General features: G+C 61.8%; 1 protein-coding gene across 1 annotated transcript in view; it reads right to left on the bottom strand.

Moving 5' to 3' along the window:
• Positions 1-1,274: 1,274 nt before the first annotated feature.
• Positions 1,275-17,136, bottom strand: part of PIK3R5 (phosphoinositide-3-kinase regulatory subunit 5) — a 41,051-nt gene continuing 25,189 nt past the window's right edge. Inside the window, exons 5-19 of the mRNA XM_053995036.1 lie at positions 16,402-16,540; positions 12,706-12,775; positions 11,956-12,130; positions 11,303-11,456; positions 10,801-10,884; positions 9,499-10,231; positions 9,236-9,413; positions 8,999-9,124; positions 8,665-8,790; positions 7,835-7,928; positions 6,629-6,705; positions 6,035-6,128; positions 4,705-4,787; positions 4,392-4,501; positions 1,275-3,848 (exon numbers count right to left, since the gene is read on the bottom strand). Coding sequence (XP_053851011.1) covers positions 3,707-3,848; positions 4,392-4,501; positions 4,705-4,787; positions 6,035-6,128; positions 6,629-6,705; positions 7,835-7,928; positions 8,665-8,790; positions 8,999-9,124; positions 9,236-9,413; positions 9,499-10,231; positions 10,801-10,884; positions 11,303-11,456; positions 11,956-12,130; positions 12,706-12,775; positions 16,402-16,540 — 2,385 coding nt within the window. The 3' untranslated portion in view covers positions 1,275-3,706. The remainder of the gene's footprint in view (positions 3,849-4,391; positions 4,502-4,704; positions 4,788-6,034; positions 6,129-6,628; positions 6,706-7,834; positions 7,929-8,664; positions 8,791-8,998; positions 9,125-9,235; positions 9,414-9,498; positions 10,232-10,800; positions 10,885-11,302; positions 11,457-11,955; positions 12,131-12,705; positions 12,776-16,401; positions 16,541-17,136) is intronic.

The raw sequence follows: 17,136 nt of genomic DNA on the forward strand, positions 1-17,136 counted from the left end.
CTGGTCACTCCTGTGCATGGGTGGGGTGCAGGGAGGTTTTGAAGCAGTTGGAATCTTCCTCGGATGGAAAAACTCTGTCTCCTGAAGTGATCTCCTGATACTCCGAGGGCTGGAGCCCCTCTGCTCTGGAGCCAGGCTGGGAGAGCTGGGGGTGCTCACGTGGAGAGGAGAAGGCTCCAGGGAGAGCTCAGAGCCCCTTGCAGGGCCTGAAGGGGCTCCAGGAGAGCTGCAGAGGGACTGGGGACAAGGCCTGGAGGGACAGGACACAGGGAATGGCTCCCAGTGCCAGAGGGCAGGGCTGGATGGGAGATTGGGAATTGGGAACTGTTCCCTGGCAGGGTGGGCAGGCCCTGGCACAGGTGCCCAGAGCAGCTGTGGCAGTGCCAGGGTGGCAGTGCCCAGGGAGCAGCGAGTAGAGCCGTGGCTGTTTCTCCTCCCCTAACGCTGGGTTCCTATTTCGGGCACCGCCCGCACCCTCCGCGGCCAGGGCAGCCCGGGCCCGCTCCCCCTGCGCTGCTCAGGGACGCTTTGCTTTCCCTGCCCTCCCGAGGCTCTTTAATCACGGAGCCGGCGGCAGCCGAGGGCCCGAGGGCAGCAGGGGGCTTTGGCCAAAGCAAGCGGAGCTGGCCGAGCCCCGCTCCTGCCCCGCGGGGAAATGCCCCGGCACAGGGCCAGCCCCGGCCCCGGGCGATTCCTGCACGCTTTGGAAGGGAGCAGGTCACAAACCAAACTCTTCTGATGCTGCGGCTCTATTTTCCACCCTGGCCTCCAGCCCAGCTCTATTTTTAGTCCAGCTCCAGCAAATATAGAAGATGAGGGGATCTGGGGAGAGGGAGAGCCAAGCAGACAGCGTGGTGGCATTGAAGTTGCCTTTTTCATTTCTCTACACTGACTCATCTCCAATACTTTTTTTTCCCAAGGAAAAATAATCGTACTAAGGAGATGAAAAGATGGTAATAATAAACTATGGAGTGTTCAAGTCTGGGCAGCACCTCAGGATGTCCTGTGAGGGTGGAAAACAGCATTTCATTGATAAAGACTGTGCAGGTTCCACCTGCAGGTTAATCCCAGGTCACCCACCTGTGAGCAGGACACTTTGGAGCACCTGAAGGAGAAATTCCGGTGCTGTGGTGAGTCCTGGAATTGTCTCTGCCAATGACTCTGAACCTTTTCCTGCTCCCAGGTCAGTTCCTCTGGGGAGATTTGGAGCCTCCTCCCCTGCCTCCCACCCACCCAGGGATTCCTTGACCCAAATACTGCTCCTGTACTGGAAATAAATCAACTTTTAATATTTTACAATTACTTTAAAAGTTCTCTGCACGGTATTTTACAGATCAGCACAGACTTTACACAGATTTGCTGAGGCTACACAAATGTACAAAATCCACCCCAAAGAACCCTGGAATTCTCTCATTTCCAGAAAGCATCAGAGGTCAGAACCTTCGCCAGGAGTTTGTGCTTGGTTTTCTCTATGGGGATGGAAATTCTCTTCTCCAGGATTGCTGTAGGGCCAGCTGAACCCAGAGGGATTTGTGTCCTGGCATGGGTTTGGCCACGGATCCCAAGATCCCAAACCCAGCGTTTGACAGGACAAGGTGCTGGTTTGAAGGGAACAACCCCCTGCCAAATTCCAGCCCCGCTGGAGAGAACACCACAAAGCTGCGTGGGGAAGGAAAAGTCGGAGAGAAAACCTTTCCCAAGTGTGTGCAAAGAGCCACTACACCCCGATTCTGATCCCTGGAGCCTAAAACAGCGCTGGGGAGGAGCGCCCAGGCATCCCGTGAGGAGGGACAGCCCAGCAGGGCGGGCAGTGCCAGGGTCCCTGCCCAGCACGGACTCTGCTCCGTGCACCTGGAGAAGCTGGGTGCTCCTGGAGCCCCTGTGTGGCCAGCGAGGTGGATCCTTGCTGGGAGAGCAACCTGGCTCTGCCCTGGGGTGGGGCCAGGGCTCCTGCTCATGCCCAAGGGAGGTTTCAGCCCCCAAGGGGCTTCCCTTGGATCCCCAGGGCAGCGCCAGCCTGGGCCGGTGGATTCAGGCAGGAGGGGGAAGCGCAGGGGCCTCAGGAGCGCGGGCACATCTCGGGTTTCCTCACCTCTGGCCCTGGCAGGAGCTGCAGCCAGAGCTGCTGAGGACACCAGGGAGCACCTCGGGGACCTCGGCACGCAGCCCTGGCCCAGGCCGAGCTGTGCCCAGCAATGGCACAGCGGGAGCAGAAGGTGCCCAGCAGAGCTGGGAGCAGAGCCAGGGGCACAGCTGGGATCCCCCAGCACTTCCAGCAGGGATGGGGGAATGCAGCAGACAAACCTGGCCCCCACTCTGCTGGGGCACCTGCGCCCCCAGGAGCTTCCCTGGCAGGCTGAACCTCAAGGGACACGGCTGCTGTGCCACCAGGCTTGGGGACAGCGCCAGGAGCTCAGCAGGGCCTGCCTCCTGTAGGATCAAGGGACCCCCTGGACTGACCCCACTGTGGCTGAGCCCTGCAGCCCCCAGCAGGGCCAGGGCTCCCCTCCAGACACATCCAGGGAACACAGAACATTGGGATCAAGCTCCTTCGAGCCTGCAGCAGACAATGAGCTCTTGTGCTGCCAGCACCACTACAATCCCCAAAACCCGCCCAGAAACAGCCCGAGGCTTTTCCAGTCTTACTTCTTTGCTCATAGGGTCACATTACCCCTAAATATCCTCAAATATTGCACCTTTCTGTACCTACAGCCTTGCACAGAGGGGGGAGAGGTTGGAATGTTTGTGGGGGGGAGGATCTCAAATCCTGCTGTCACTGCAGGTGTCACTCGTTGGGTTTGGAGCTGGGGCCCTCTCCAGCAAATGTCACTCTGCAGGTGGCCCTGAGGCAATCCTGGTGCTTTCCCCAGTGCTTCCCTCCCTGCTGGGAGTCCAGCACAGCTCCTGATGGATTTCCAGCAGCTACTGAGGGCTCAGCCCTGGGCTGGCTCTGGCACACAGTGCTGGGAGCAGGATGCACGAGCAGGGGCCGGACTGGGAGTACAGCTCAGTGCTGGAATCCTGCAGGAATTGGGAATTCCTCTCCTGGGCGCACAGGAAATACATGGATCCACCAGCAGCTGTCCTGGCCCTGGGATGGCCTGTTGCACTCAGCTCCCTGGGACACAGCCAGCCCGTGCTGCAGGCTGCTCTCTGCTTCCCTGCAGGACACCCGACCTCCAGAAGGGAAGGGAAACCTTGAGAAACCTGTCCCCATCCCAAAAAACTGTCCTGAGCATCCTCAACCTGTCACAGGTGAAATTCCACCAGGACATGGGTTGGTATTTCACCAGCACCATGGGATCTGTAACTGCCGTGCACTGACAGACACCTGACAGCCCAGAGCCGAGGACATTCCTTTTCCCAAATATCCCCATGAGCTCACCCTTCCCCACAGCCCACTGGCACCGTTTTCTGGCAGGGAATATCCCTGTCCCTGCCCTGCCCTGCCACCGGGTGTTGGCATCTGCTGATCCACAGGAGACAGCCAGGAATCGCCTGAGGAGCCCCCAGAGACGCCGGAGCACAACGATCCCATTGCCCGAGGAGGGGCTGAGCCTGGAGCAGGAGCAGCTCAGCCCCCATGGTGACACCACAGCGACTCTGCAGCTGCAGGAGCTCCTGGACAAGCTCCTGGGTGTCCTTTTCCTTCTCCCGAGCCTGGACTGGTGTGGGACGGCGTCTGCTCTGGAGGGACGCGGCTCCTCTAGGGCAGGGCCCCACTGAAGGTGGCAATGGGCAAACACAGCAGGGAGTGGAACTCGGAGGGGTCCTGGGGAGCCACAGGGGACCCCCTCGGTGCCAGGGGGTCACAGTCCCTGGGCTTGTAGCACACGGAGATCTCACACCTGCAGGGGAACACCAGGAACAACCTCTGAGCGAGGCCTGGGCTGAGAACCCCCAGGGGCAGTGGGAATGGGGCTGAGAGCCCTCAGGGGCAGTGGGAAAGGGGCTGAGAGCCCTCAGGGGAAGGGGAATGGGGCTGAGAGCCCAGCGGGAAAGGGAATGGGGCTGAGAGCCCTCAGGGGCAGTGGGAATGGGGCTGAGAGCCCTCAGGGGCAGGGGAATGGGGCTGAGAGCCCAGCAGGAAAGGAAATGGGGCTGAGAACCCTCAGGGGCAGGGGAATGGGGCTGAGAGCCCTCAGGGGCAGGGGAATGGGGCTGAGAGCCCAGAGGGAAGGGAATGGGGCTGAGAACCCTCAGGGGCAGCAGGAATGGGGCTGAGAGCCCAGAGGGAATGAGAATGGGAATGGGGCTGAGAGCCCAGCGGGAGCGGGGCTGGGGCTGCTGGGATCTGAGCAGGAGCATCCATCCAAGCTGAGCTCAGAGCCTGGGGCTCGGATGGATGGGTCAGGTTGTCCCATCCCAGCAGCTCTGGCTGCAGTTCCCACCTGGTCACGCTCTGCAGGATCTTCTGCTCATCCTGGTCCAGGCACACGGCGAAGGAGGACTGGACCCCGATGATCTGGGCCTTGTCCACTTTGATCTGGGACACGCTGATCTGCTGAGGGGAAAGGCTGGAGTGAGGGAGCTGCTGCCTCAGTGCCTGCCCTGGGCTGGGCAGGGGAGCTGGGGGCAGGACTGGGGGCAGCAGCAAAGGGATGCCCCAGGGAGCTGCTCCCTCCAGCCCTGCTCCCCCTCCCAGCTGGGCCAGGCCGACCTCATCTCCCCAAATGTAAAAGCCCCAGGGCTGGTTGGAGTTACCTGATTGAAACTTTTCTTGGATTTGGAGTTCTGCCTCTTGACCACCTCGGTCACGGTTAGGTTGAGACATTCTGTCTTCGAGGCTGTGAAAGAAGGAAGCTGCCATGGCCTGGGGCTCCGTGGGAACCCAAGTGGTCCCTGCACCTCTCCAAGCACCCCAGAACTGGAGCTCCAGCAGGACCCCACTGCTGGGGCAACGCACTGCAGTCCCAGCTTTCCTCCCCTCCTGCTGAACGTCCTCTCTAAGTCCAGCTGCCTTCCAAACACAGCGGGGGAGAACATTTAACCACCCTGGGCTGCACACAGGGAAGAACCACTGCCCGTCGCCGTGAGGACTCTGACCCTCCTGAGCCCACCTGGAGCCTCCTCTCCTGGAATTACAGTGACATGCTGTGGTCACACTGCTGAACCGGGGCCCAGGACGGGGATCCACGGAGAGGTTTCTCCCCAGAGAGGAGCTGAGGGCACCCCTGATGCAAACCCTGAACTGGAGCAGGAACATCCAACTCAGCGTCCAGAGGGGGTGAGAAACCCATTCCTGATTTCTTTCTCTCCCAGGATTGGCTGCGTGGCTCCACGGATGGGGAGGGGCAGGAGGGACAGTGTGGAGCTCCACGGAGCCTGCAGGGATGTCTGTCACCCGTTCCCCTGACTATCCTGCTGACAAACACCTGCCAGGCACCAGGCACACGAGGAAGAAGGACCTAACCCCCCTCAGCTGTCTCAGAACTGGGCGTGTCTGATGGCCAAGCCAGCAGCTCTTAAGAACAAACCAAATACACGCATGGACCAAGAGCCTTGGAGCTTTTCAAAGGCTCCAAGCTTGATTAGTGGGAAACCCGATTAGAACAAAGGCTTCTGAGGCCAAGGCAGGCGGCTGGGAGCTGTGTGTGAGCTGCAGGAAGGGACCCAGGCTGCAGCAGCAGCTGAGGGAAGCGTGTGAGGCAGGCTGCTGCGGATGCAGGACGAGCACCTGGCCCTTGGTCCTGCTTCACCTAAAGAGTTTCACCTGCTGTGCCTCCTTGCTAAGCGTTGCTCTGGAAAGCATCACTCTGCAGTGACCATCCTGTGCTTGAGCCATCCCAGCCCCATCCCCAGTGGATGCTTTTCCAGCTGGAAGCTTTGGGACAGTGGGGCAGGACGTGTCCTTTGTCCCCGATGTGGTGCTGAGGATTGGCACACACCCAAGGGCTGCAGCACAGCTGAGGGAACATCAGGAGACTGCCACGTGTCTCCTGCATTCCCACCTCCCTCATTTTCCAGCCGGGAGATCCACGCCACTCCCCCAGTGCCCCCCACCCTGCCCTGGGCACAGCCACCCCGTACCCACCGAGCTCCTCGTGCCTCCTGCAGGCCTTGCTGAGCTTGATGGACGTGCAGACCTTCTCCACGTCGTTCCAGTGGCTCCTGCCACTGGCAGCTGTCTGCAGGGAGCAGCCAGAGAGAAGCACACAGCCCTTCAGCTTGGGAAAGGCCTTTCAGGTCAAGTCCAGCCCTAAATCTAACCCTGCCAAGTCCGTAAGCACCGACCCCACATCTTTTAAACACCCCCAGGGATGGTGACCCCAGCACTGCCCTGCGCAGCTGTGCCAGGGCTGGCAAGCCCTTTAGTGAAGAAATATTCTCTAATATCCAACCTAAACTTCCTGTGGTGCAGCTCGAGGCCGTTCCCTCTCCTCCTGTTGCTGTTCCCTGGAGCACAGCCCGACCCCCCCGGCTGTCCCCTCCTGTCAGGAGCTGTGCAGAGCCACAAGGTCCCCCCTGATCCCCCTTTTCTCCAGGCTGAGCCCCTTCCCAGCTCCCTCAGCCTCTCCTGGGGCTCCGTTCCCTTCCCTGGACACGCTCCAGCCCCTCCAGGTCCTTGCCACGAGTGTCCCAGAGCTGTCCCCAGCTCTGGAGGTGCCCCAGCAGTGCCAGCACAGACCTTGCTGTATGCGATCTGTAGTGTCAGTGGGATTGCTTCCCTGTCTCCATCTATTCCCAGCCTTTTGCTGCCTGGACCTGCGGGAAACAAGGAGCAAACGTCACACGGGGGCTTTTCATCGCCAGCCTCCCCTGGCTGCTGCTACAGCAGCACACCCAGGACTGCAGAAAGGGGAGAAGGGCTTGCTGAGCACGGCTGTGGGGCAAAAGGGCAGAACAGAGAAAAGGTGGCTTAAAACCTGCAGAAAACAAAGAATCCAGAGAGGAATTACGACACAGAAGCACTCTGCAGAAGTGACAGTGGCTCTGGCTGAGCTGGTGCAGAGGGGTCAGAGCTCAGGGAAATCACAGAGCAGCTCCTGTTTGTTCAGGCAGATTTCTGCCCACCTTACACTAACCCTGAAACACTGGGCCTGACACTTTCTAACTGGTTTTTCCCCCCTGGATGATTTTTTGCAGCGGTGAAGCGGTGCCAGACAAGCCAAGGGCAAACATTGGATTCAGCACCGGCGGTTTCATGGCTTGGGGGGAAGAGCTCTTTGCCCAAGCCTGGTTTTGGGGGAGCGGGGAGGGCACAATTCATAGTGGAGGTCACAGCAAAGCCGCCGGCTGAAGCCACGAGGAGCGTTCAGGTGCAGTATTGAGGGCTGGCCATGAGGGGTCTGTGTGAGCCGCTCTTCACCGGAGCATCCCGGGCTGGAACTGCAGCCACGCGTCCCTGCCGCTGCTCTGCTCTCTTCAGATCACTAACGTTATAAATTCGTAACAATAAAAGTACAAAAAAAGCCTCGCAGAAGGCTCCAAGCACACACACCCAAAGCTGGCTTTGCCCAGCCAAACAAGGAGATGAAGAGAGGGATTTTGTCAATGACACTTCTGGACAAAGCACAAAGAGCAAGCAGTAGCAAGATAAAGAGCTGCATTTGGCAGGTGCTGATGAGAGGAAGGAAACGGGCTTGGAGGTGTTTTATTGTAAATCCATTCTAGAGTTCCGAGCAGCACAAACAATCGGGCATTGCCATGGTTTCACTCCTGGAGGGAATACAGAAGTGGGACGTTTCTCTCCCAAAGCAGAGAAGAGCCGTCTGGATCCCCGCTCAGCCTGGCTCAGACACCTCCTGCAGCCCAGGCTCCCCGGCCCCTCCTTCCCTCCCAGCCCTGCTTTCAGACCCCCAGGGCAGCTGGGGGTGCAGAAGCAGCTACAGACCTGAGGCCTTGATGGCCCTCGTGGCTGCTGAGTGCCCCAGCTCCAGGGAGTGGATGAAGACCTCGGTCCTCTTCTCCCCCCCGATGAAGGTGAGCTGCCAGCAGGGACAAGAGGGACACGTGGGGGTGAGGGGACCCAGCCTGGCCAGGCAGCCTTCACCCCTCTCAGTCCCTAGGAAATGGGTCAGCTGGGGGAAATCCTTCCATGCTCTCAAAGCACCTTTCAGCAGCGGCCTGGGGTGGTGCCTGCCTTTAGCTGGACTTCAGACTGTTCGAACAGATCCCCAAAACAACCCAACGCCCTTGTTTTCACTTAAAACTCCCCTGGGAAAAAACCCACAGTGAGCCAACAGCAGGGTCTGGGAATTGCTTTGGGAGCACAAATCCTGCGTGGCTCTGCTCACCAAGCCCGGGTGCAGCTGGTCCCCAGGCAGAGCCCCAAAGCAGGGGCTGCACCCCCAAATTCAGCCGTCCCCAGCACACCTGCCCCAGGCACACAGCGAGGTGGGGAAAACTCGCCTCATGGAGGGGCTTGCTTTGGGAAGCAGAGCTCGGGATGGATTCCAGCAGTGTGGAAAAGCTGGCAGCACTGCCAGGCACTGCTCTGTGCGTGGGGAACTGTGCTGGGGTGGAAAACTGCTCCTGGGACTTCGTGGTCAGGGCAGGAGCTGCTCTCAGTCCTGAGCCAGGGCACCACGGACACCCAGGGGACCAGAGGGGACCGAGCTCCGCCTCGGCAGCACCTGGTGGCTGTGCCACACCCCCGGTGCTTCACAGGCAGCTCCTGGCCGGTGGCACAGGCAGGGCCTCCCCTCTTTTCCCTCTGCCCACCTCGGTCTGGTAGAGCTGCAGCAGCACGGGGCGCGTGGCGAAGCGGCAGTAGTAGAGGATCATGTCCGCCAGGATGGGCAGCTGCTCCTGGGAGTCCTCCTGGGGCTCGGCCTCGGGCTTGGCACACTGGGGTGGCAGAACGGGTCAGGAAGGTGGATGAGGCAGGTGGCACCTCCAGCCACAACTGCCCGCCCCACCCCGCTGGGGACGGGAAGCTCCCGCTGAGCCCCGGGAGCCCCACCTCCACCCCGTGTCCGTGTGGCACAGCAGAAGGCTCTCCAGACAGCTCCCTGGGGAAGGGGCACACCCCGGCCCGCCCGTGGCACACACGCACCTGGCACAGGACGCCCATGGGCAGGCTCATCAGCCCCAGGACGTTGCGCTCGTACCAGGGGTCCAGCAGGCCGATGTAGTGGGAGATGTCGTTGGTGCTGCTCTCCACCCCAGCCGGGGAGGGGTCCTGAAAGCGGACACTGGGGTCACCCCGAGGGCCCCCTCAGCCCGCCCCACCTCCCGCAGCACCCCCGGGCCGAGCAGAGCCGCGGGGACGCCGCGGGGAGGGCGCACCCACCTGTGCCCGGGGCGGGGGGTCCCCCGGGGACGGCGAGGGGTGATGATGATGATGATGATGATGATGATGGTGCATCTGCGGGGTGGACGGAGGAGCGGCGCAGCTCCTCTTCACGGGCACGTAGAAGAACTGCAGCCTGAAGTACCGTGTCAGTGAGGGGCAGGAGCTCTCCTTGAGCCTGGGGAGGTGCAGAGGCGGCTGAGCGGAGCGGAGCGGAGCGGAGCGGCGGGGCAGGGCGGGTCCCCCCGGCGCAGGAGGCTCACCTGAGGTCGCTGTAGGCGCGGGCCACCTTGCCCGAGATGCGGTCCGAGCCGAACACCACCACGCGCAGCGTGCCCGCCTTGGCGTCCTCGTCGCAGCTGAGGAAGGGGCGGCGGGGGAGCCCGAGGGGCCGGGGGGCGAGCGGGGCGGGCCCGCGCTGGCCCGGGCCGTGCTGCGGCAGCGAGAGCGCGCGGCGGGAGCGCGCGGGGACGCGCGGCTGCGCCGGGGACGCGCACAGGCTCTCGGCGCGCCGCAGCGGCAGCGAGCACGGCCCGGGGCAGTCCCGGCGCTGCACCAGCTGCTGGCCCTTGCTCTTGAGCAGCCTGTAGAGCCGGTTGGTCAGCGACTGGCGGTGCTTGGGCAGCTCCGGCCTGCCCGCCGTGTCCAGGGAGCTCTCGTCGCTGTCCTCGGCGTAGCCGCTGTCCATGCAGTCCTTCAGGCTGGACACGAACGACTTCAGGGACTTCCTGGAGACCACCGTCAGCTCCGAGATGGACTCCTTGGAGGAGGCGAAGAGGGACACCCGCGAGGGCCTGGAGCCCTCCTCGGGCAGCACGGAGTACACAGAGTCACTGGAGACGGCACAGAGCGGGGCCAGCAGCGAGTCCTGCTCAGGGGAGCCGCCGTCGGTCTCCACATCCTCCTCCTCCTCCTCCTCCTCGTCCTCCTCCTCGTTCTCCGAGGCCAGGGGCTCAGCAATGCTGCACTCCTTGCTGAGGACATCGTTGAGGATGTCTGAAAGCAACCAGAGGGAGGAGGTGTCTGCCACGGGCTCCAGCACAGCTGCTGCAAACGTGGTGGCCCAGACACCACTGCCACTCCTCACGGCCAAAGCTCTCCTCCACCCTGGTGTCAAGCAAGGAGCTGGAAACCTCCTTCCCAATGTTTTTCGATTTCCACAAAAGGCTCAGCTCGGCAAAGAAAACTGTGTTTCTCTCCTCGAGGTTCTGCCTGGGTTCTCAAAAGGCAAACTCCACTTGGGCTTTTGGTTCCTGCCCACCCAGCTTTCACCACATCCTCACCTCTGATCCAGGTTTAACCGGAGCAAAGCCAAGCCTTTGGCTGATCCAACCCCAGACTGACCCGCCCTGGCTCCCTGTCAGGGCTGGCCTTCACTGCAAAGCCTGGCCCAGAGCTCGGCTCCCGCTCGCTGGGGCCAGCGGGGAAGAGCACGGAGCCTTCCCAAGAACAGGCAAGGTCCTTCCAGGAATGGGGAAGCACCAGCTCAGCAGAAGGGGAACCTTCTACTTCTCCAAAACTGCTCCGGGGCCCAGCAGGGAGCTCAGCAAAGGCTCCCGACTCACCGAAGTTGTCCTGGTCCCAGCTGTAGGTGTAGCAGCGAGCGGGGGGGATGGGGAAGGGGTGCAGCTTGCGGGGCTGGGCCTCGCCTGGGGAGAGAGGAGGGACAGCAGTTGGTTTGCAGGGTCCCCCGGGGCCACCCCTGCCAGCTCTTCTGCCCCGGGAGGTGCCACCCACCCCCTGCGTGTTTTGGGCAGCCCCGAGGCTGCTGTCCTTAGCTCCAGGACAAGGGGACACTTCACACCGAGATGTCACTGGCTTCTGATTTCATGCTTTCATCTCAGCCTTCAACTGCTCAAAGGCTGGACAACTCATTTGGTTGCTGTTTAAATGAAACTGTTCGTGGCTCAGGTGTGGTTATAAAAACAGGACCTGGGGCCGTGCTTTTTCATCGCAGTCGTCGCACTCGGCTGAGGCTCTGCAAAACCACTCTCCCCCGCTGCTGCTGCAGGGGCTGAGCTGGCAGAAAGCCCTGGGGAAGAGAGGGATGGACGGGGGGATGCTCACCTGTGATGGCAGGAAAGGAGGCGGCCCCGGCGATGTCGCGCAGCACGGCCTGGAGCCGCTCCCGGGCCAGCGCGGGGTCGGGGCTGGCGGCCGCCGCCTCCTGAGCATCGGCGGCGCTGGCGTAGAGCTCCGAGAGCTCCTCCAGGGGCTTGGACTGCGGAGCAGAGCCGGGGGACACGTTCAGGGGTCCCTCCACTGAGGCAACACACGGGCAGCATCACTAACGGGGGGACTCTCCCCCGTCAAGTCCCCCCAAACTTTTCTAATGAAAATGACTCTGAAAACACCCCAGGGGTTTTCTTCGTGATTTTTTTTTTTTTTTTTTTTTTTTTTTTTTTGCCTCTCCCCCAGTTGTTTCTCTGGTCAAACAAACACTTTTGCTGATTTTCAAATCTGGGGGCCCTTCCTCTCTCCACTTTGGGGTGGGAAAGGAGTGACGGGGTAAAAGGGGAGAGAGCCCTCTGCACACACTTCACAAAACACTTGGGACCTCAGGTCTAACCCGAGAAGGGGAAAATGAGCATTTTTCCTCCAGGGAGCGTTACCCAAACTCTTTTCCTTTGCCGAGCCAGTGCTGCTCCGGGTAGGAATCGCAGCAGCCCCTGCTCGGAGCTGCTCCCGCAGAGCCCAGGGCGGGCGCTGCCCCAGCCCACCTTGAGCAGCTGGTGCAGCCTGTCCAGGTCGCAGCGGGTGCCGAAGTTGGCCTGGTAGAGGTGCTCGAGGAGCAGCAGCAGCGTGGAGCGCTGGGCGGGCTCGCTGGAGCTCAGCCTGCGGGCGATGGACAGGAACTCGCCCTGCACCTCCGAGCGGTTCAGCAGCAGCACCGTCCTGGGGACAGGGACACCGGTCAGGCCACGCCACTGCACCCGGCCAGCCCGGCCCAGCCGCCACTTGGCCTCGCTGGACACCAGGGAACCCAAAACATCTCCCTCCTGAAGGTGCAGCTCGGAGGAGAAGCTTTAAGGACGGCCCAGCTGCGTTCCCCAGCCTCATTTCCCTATTGCAAATGAGGAGGGCAGGGAAAGGTTCAGCCCCGAATGAGAGTCTGCCTGCTCAGAGCTGCAGGGGGCTGGGGGGGACTCGCTTCTGGCTCCCGTTGGGCTGGTGGCTCCCAAAATCACGGATCAGAGCATGTCCCAGCTGCTCTCCAACACGGGCTGAGATCAGCAGCTCCCTGGGGAGGGGGCTTTGCCTTCCCCGCGCCTGCAGCCCTGCAGGGTCGCCGGCACAGAGCCCACAGACCCTGTCCCGAGCCTCTGGAAATGTCCCAGCCGCTCTCCTCACCCCTCCCACAGCTCAGCCCTCCTTCCCAGCCCTCCCCTCTGGCCCCTGGGAGATGCTGCAGCAGTGCCAGCCCGTGGGGACGCCACAGGGAGCACCAGCAGTGCCCTGGCCACACTTACACCGTGGAGCTCTGGTAGTTCTTCACGGGCAGCCCCTGCTCCGTCCTCACCAGCCTCTGGAAGGTGATCCCTGCGGAGAGAGCAGAGCAATGAGGCACAGAACCCCTGCAAGGAGGCACAGAACCCCTGAAATGAGGCACAGAACCCCTGAAATGAGGCACAGAACCCCTGCAAGGAGGCACAGGACCCCTGCAAGGAGGCACAGAACCCCTGCAAGGAGGCACAGAACCCCTGCAAGGAGGCACAGAACCCCTGAAATGAGGCACAGGACCCCTGAAATGAGGCACAGGACCCCTGAAATGAGGCACAGAACCCCTGAAATGAGGCACAGGACCCCTGAAATGAGGCACAGGACCCCTGAAATGAGGCACAGGACCCCTGCAAGGAGGCACAGAACCCCTGAAATGAGGCACAGAACCCCTGAAATGAGGCACAGAACCCCTGAAATGAGGCACAGAACCCCTGAAATGAGGCACAGAACCCCTGCAAGGAGGCACAGAACCCCTGCAAGGAGGCACAGAACCCCTGAAATGAGGCACAGAACCCCTGCAGGCTGCTCTGCCCGGCAGCACGGAGCTGCCTCTGCCCCCAGGGCAGTCCTGAGCTGGCAGAGCCCCTGCCTGGAGCGGGAACGGCCACCAAGAGCCCTCGTGGGGACGAGGCACAGCCACTGCGTGAGGGGCCAGTCCGGGAGCAAGGGAAGCCAGGATGTGAAGGGTGGAAGCCAGGATGTGAAGGGTAAAACCCAGAGCGATGGGAGATCCCCCGCAGATGGGGCAGGAGACCTGCTCCAGCCCCAGCTCCTTCTGCCCCACTGCTCCCCTGGGATGGGGACTCCACGGGTGACGTTTGCCAGCTGCTCCCACTTGCTGCAGCCCCCAGGCCCTGCGTGTCACCCAGGGCCAGCAGGTCACTGCCACCTCCCCTCCTGCGGGGACAGAGCCCAGCCTGAAGCAGCAGGAGAGGACTGTCCCCAGGACATGGGGTGACATCAGCAGAGCCCCGTCACCCCCGCCAGCAGGGCAGGAAAACCTTCTGGCATCAGCAGGACCCAGCCCTTACCTGTGCAGGGAGCCACATCCCCAGCCCAGCACCCATGGGGGGGACCCAGCACCCACGGGGGGGGACCCAGCACCCACGGGGGGGGACCCAGCACCCACGGGGGGGGACCCAGCACCCACGGGGGGGGACCCAGCACCCACGGAGGCCGCCTTGACCCACGCAGGTCACGGCAGCAGGGACCCTCCTGCAGAGGCATCAGCACCAGGGTGCAGATCAAAGCCGTTGCGCTGCTGGCAAATATTGACAGCGGCTCATTCCCCGTTAATCTTTGCCCTCGTGGCAATAAAAAGCTTTGGCCTCGGCCCCCCGGCAGGTCAGGGGCCGTGCAGCAAGCCTGGAAGAGCCTGGAAGGTCCTGGCAGCTGAGCAGCAGGGGACACACCCTCCCTGAGGGGTCCCCAAAGCAGCAGGCAGCCCCCACGCAGCGCTTTTGGCAGGGGAGGAAATCCACTCTGCCCTGGGAGGGGAAAGCTTCTGGGCCAAAGTCCCCACTCACAGGGCCTGGGGCACCGGGGGTGGCACAGGAACGGGGGCAGCCACCCCCACCTGGCACCAGAGTTCCCCAGAGGTGTGTGAAGCACAGCCCTGACCAGGGCACGGCAAGAAACAGCCAGGAGGGAGCTGGGCAGCCCCACAAGTGTCCCTGCAGCTCTGAGATGAGGCTGGACACAGCCGGACCCATGGTGGCCATGGCCAGTTGTTCTGGGGGTAAAGCAGCCAGTCCACAGCTCCCACTGCACAGGTTGGGATTTTTCCATCTTTTTGTCCCTTTGGAAGCACCTTTCATCCCATCCCCAAGTTCCCATCTCACAGGACTTGCTGCCCGGACAGAGACCCTGCATTTCCCACCCCCCAGGGCTCCCCAGAGCACCTTCCCAGTTTGAGGGGGTGGGGAACACCCCCAGGCACAGGCACATCCCCCTCCCAGGCCTCCCAAGCCCTGCCCAGGATTAAACACGGGCTGCAATGTGCTCTGTGTGATAACAGCTCTTCAAAAGCCCCCGAAAGGCAGGGAGATCAGGCAAGAAGGCTTTGAGAAATAATTGGAAGAGCTGCTCCACTGGGAACCACAGGACATCCACAAGGAGCCCTTAATTAAGAGGAGCACTGGTGCTGCCCGTGCATGTGCCCAGGGCTGGTCACAAGGAGTGTCTGGGCTGGGAAGAACAATCCAGGGAGTGCCTCAGCCCCGTGGAAATCTCCATGGAAGAGCAGGCTCGGAGGCTCCAGCCACCCTGATGCCCATGAATGGCCCCACTGCCGTCCCCCCACTGTCCCTCACACAAAGGGCAGGCTGGGGGAGCAGCCAGCACGTGCTCTGCTGGGGAAAAGACCCTCCGGACTGAGACCCAGCCAGGAACTCGTTAGCCATGCGGCTAATTGCCTCTGATCCACAGCTGGGGGAGCCCGGCACGCTCCTTGAGCACAAGGGACCCAGCAAAAGCACCAGCCCGGCCTGATCTCCAGAGGAGTCCGGTCCCACCTCGTGCTGGACCACCAGGGAACCATCTGAGGGAGGAGGGGGCAGGGTCCCGACCCCCTGGAAAAGCCGAGGTTTGGGATGGACACTGCGCTCCCGGGCTCAGGAAGCGAGGGGGGAATGAGACAGGAGCAGCAGGGGACAAACCCCAGGGCAGGGCTGGGGTTGGAGCTGGGACAGGGCTGGGCTTGGAGTGGGGTTCGGTGCCGAGTTTGGTGCTGGCAGAGCCCAGGGCAGGGCCGGGTTTGGAGCTGGGTTTGGAGCTGCCAGGGCCGGGTTTGGAGCCGGGTTTGGAGCTGCCAGGACCGGGTTTGGTGCCAGGTTTGGAGCTGCCAGGACCGGGTTTGGTGCCAGGTTTGGTGCTGCCAGGGCCGGGTTTGGAGCTGGGTTTGGAGCTGCCAGACCCCGGTTCAGGGCTGGCAGAGCCCGGGGCAGGGCCAGGTTTGGAGCTGGGTTTGGAGCTGCCAGGGCCAGGTTTGGTGCCGGGTTTGGAGCTGCCAGGGCCAGGTTTGGAGCCAGGTTTGGAGCTACCAGGGCCGGGTTTGGTGCTCCCAGACCCCGGTTCAGGGCTGGCAGAGCCTGGGGCAGGGCCAGGTTTGGTGCCAGGTTTGGAGCTGCCAGGGCTGGGTTTGGTGCCAGGTTTGGAGCTGCCAGGGCCGGGTTTGGAGCTGGGTTTGGAGCTGGGTTTGGAGCTGCCAAGGCCGGGTTTGGAGCTGCCAGGGCCGGGTTTGGAGCTGCCAGGGCCGGGTTTGGAGCCGGGTTTGGAGCTGCCAGGGCCGGGTTTGGAGCTGCCAGGGCCGGGTTCGGTGCTCCCAGACCCTGGTTCAGGGCTGGCAGATCCTGGGGCAGGGCAGGTTTGGTGCCAGGTTTGGAGCTGCCAGGGCCGGGTTTGGAGCTGCCAGGGCCGGGTTTGGTGCTCCCAGACCCCGGTTCAGGGCTGGCAGAGCCTGGGGGAGGGCCAGGTTTGGTGCCAGGTTTGGAGCTGCCAGGGCCGGGTTTGGAGCTGCCAGGGCTGGGTTTGGTGCCATTTTTGGAGCTGCCAGGGCCGGGTTTGGAGCTGGGTTTGGAGCTACCAGGGCCGGGTTCGGTGCTCCCAGACCCCGGTTCAGGGCTGGCAGAGCCCGGGGCAGGGCAGGGCAGGGCAGGGGCGCTCACCTGGCGCCTTGAGCTCGTTGCTGATGAAGGTGAGCAGCTCCCGGAAGGTGTCGCAGTAGGGCACGGGCCACGTCAGGAAGCTGTGGTAGACACTGGCAGCTTTCAGGAGCAGGTCAGAGCCGGGTGGGAGGTGAGGAGCCTGCGGGGACAGGGACACGAGGTGAGAGGGGCAGAGACCCCGAGGGCTGCGTGAGAAGTGCAGGGTTCAGGCTGGCAGGGGCAGGAGGAGAAGCAAAGCTGAGGTTCCCCCTGTGCCACCCCATCTCCTCCCAAGGAAGGGCCACAGGATCCCCCTGGGCACAGCTCCAAGCTCCTTCCCAACCTCCCCCAGCGGGGCTCACATGGCCAAGCCTAAGTATAAATTCCTTTTTAAGCCCCACGAGCCGTACGGATGAATTCCACACAGCCTGTGCTTGTGCAGGATCTGGCAGCAATGATTTCCTTGGGATAATGATGCATTGTGCTGGGAATAATAATAATAAAAAAAAAGTATTTCCTGGGAAGGCTCTGCTCCTTTTCATTCACGTTGTCCGTGTATTTTGCCCAACTATAAAGGGCAAAGAAAATAATTCCCTTTTATTGTCCATCTCCCTTTCTGATTAGCCCAGCCTTAAAAAAATAGCTTCAAAACCCCCAAAGCTCATTTTCTTTGTCTCTCAGCTTGTGCAATGGTTGCTCGATCCTGATCCCTCTGGATTCACACAGAATCTTTGCTTTTGGAACGAACTGATGAGA

The sequence above is a fragment of the Vidua macroura genome, chromosome 19 (assembly GCF_024509145.1).
Source record: "Vidua macroura isolate BioBank_ID:100142 chromosome 19, ASM2450914v1, whole genome shotgun sequence".
Classification (NCBI taxonomy): domain Eukaryota; kingdom Metazoa; phylum Chordata; class Aves; order Passeriformes; family Viduidae; genus Vidua; species Vidua macroura.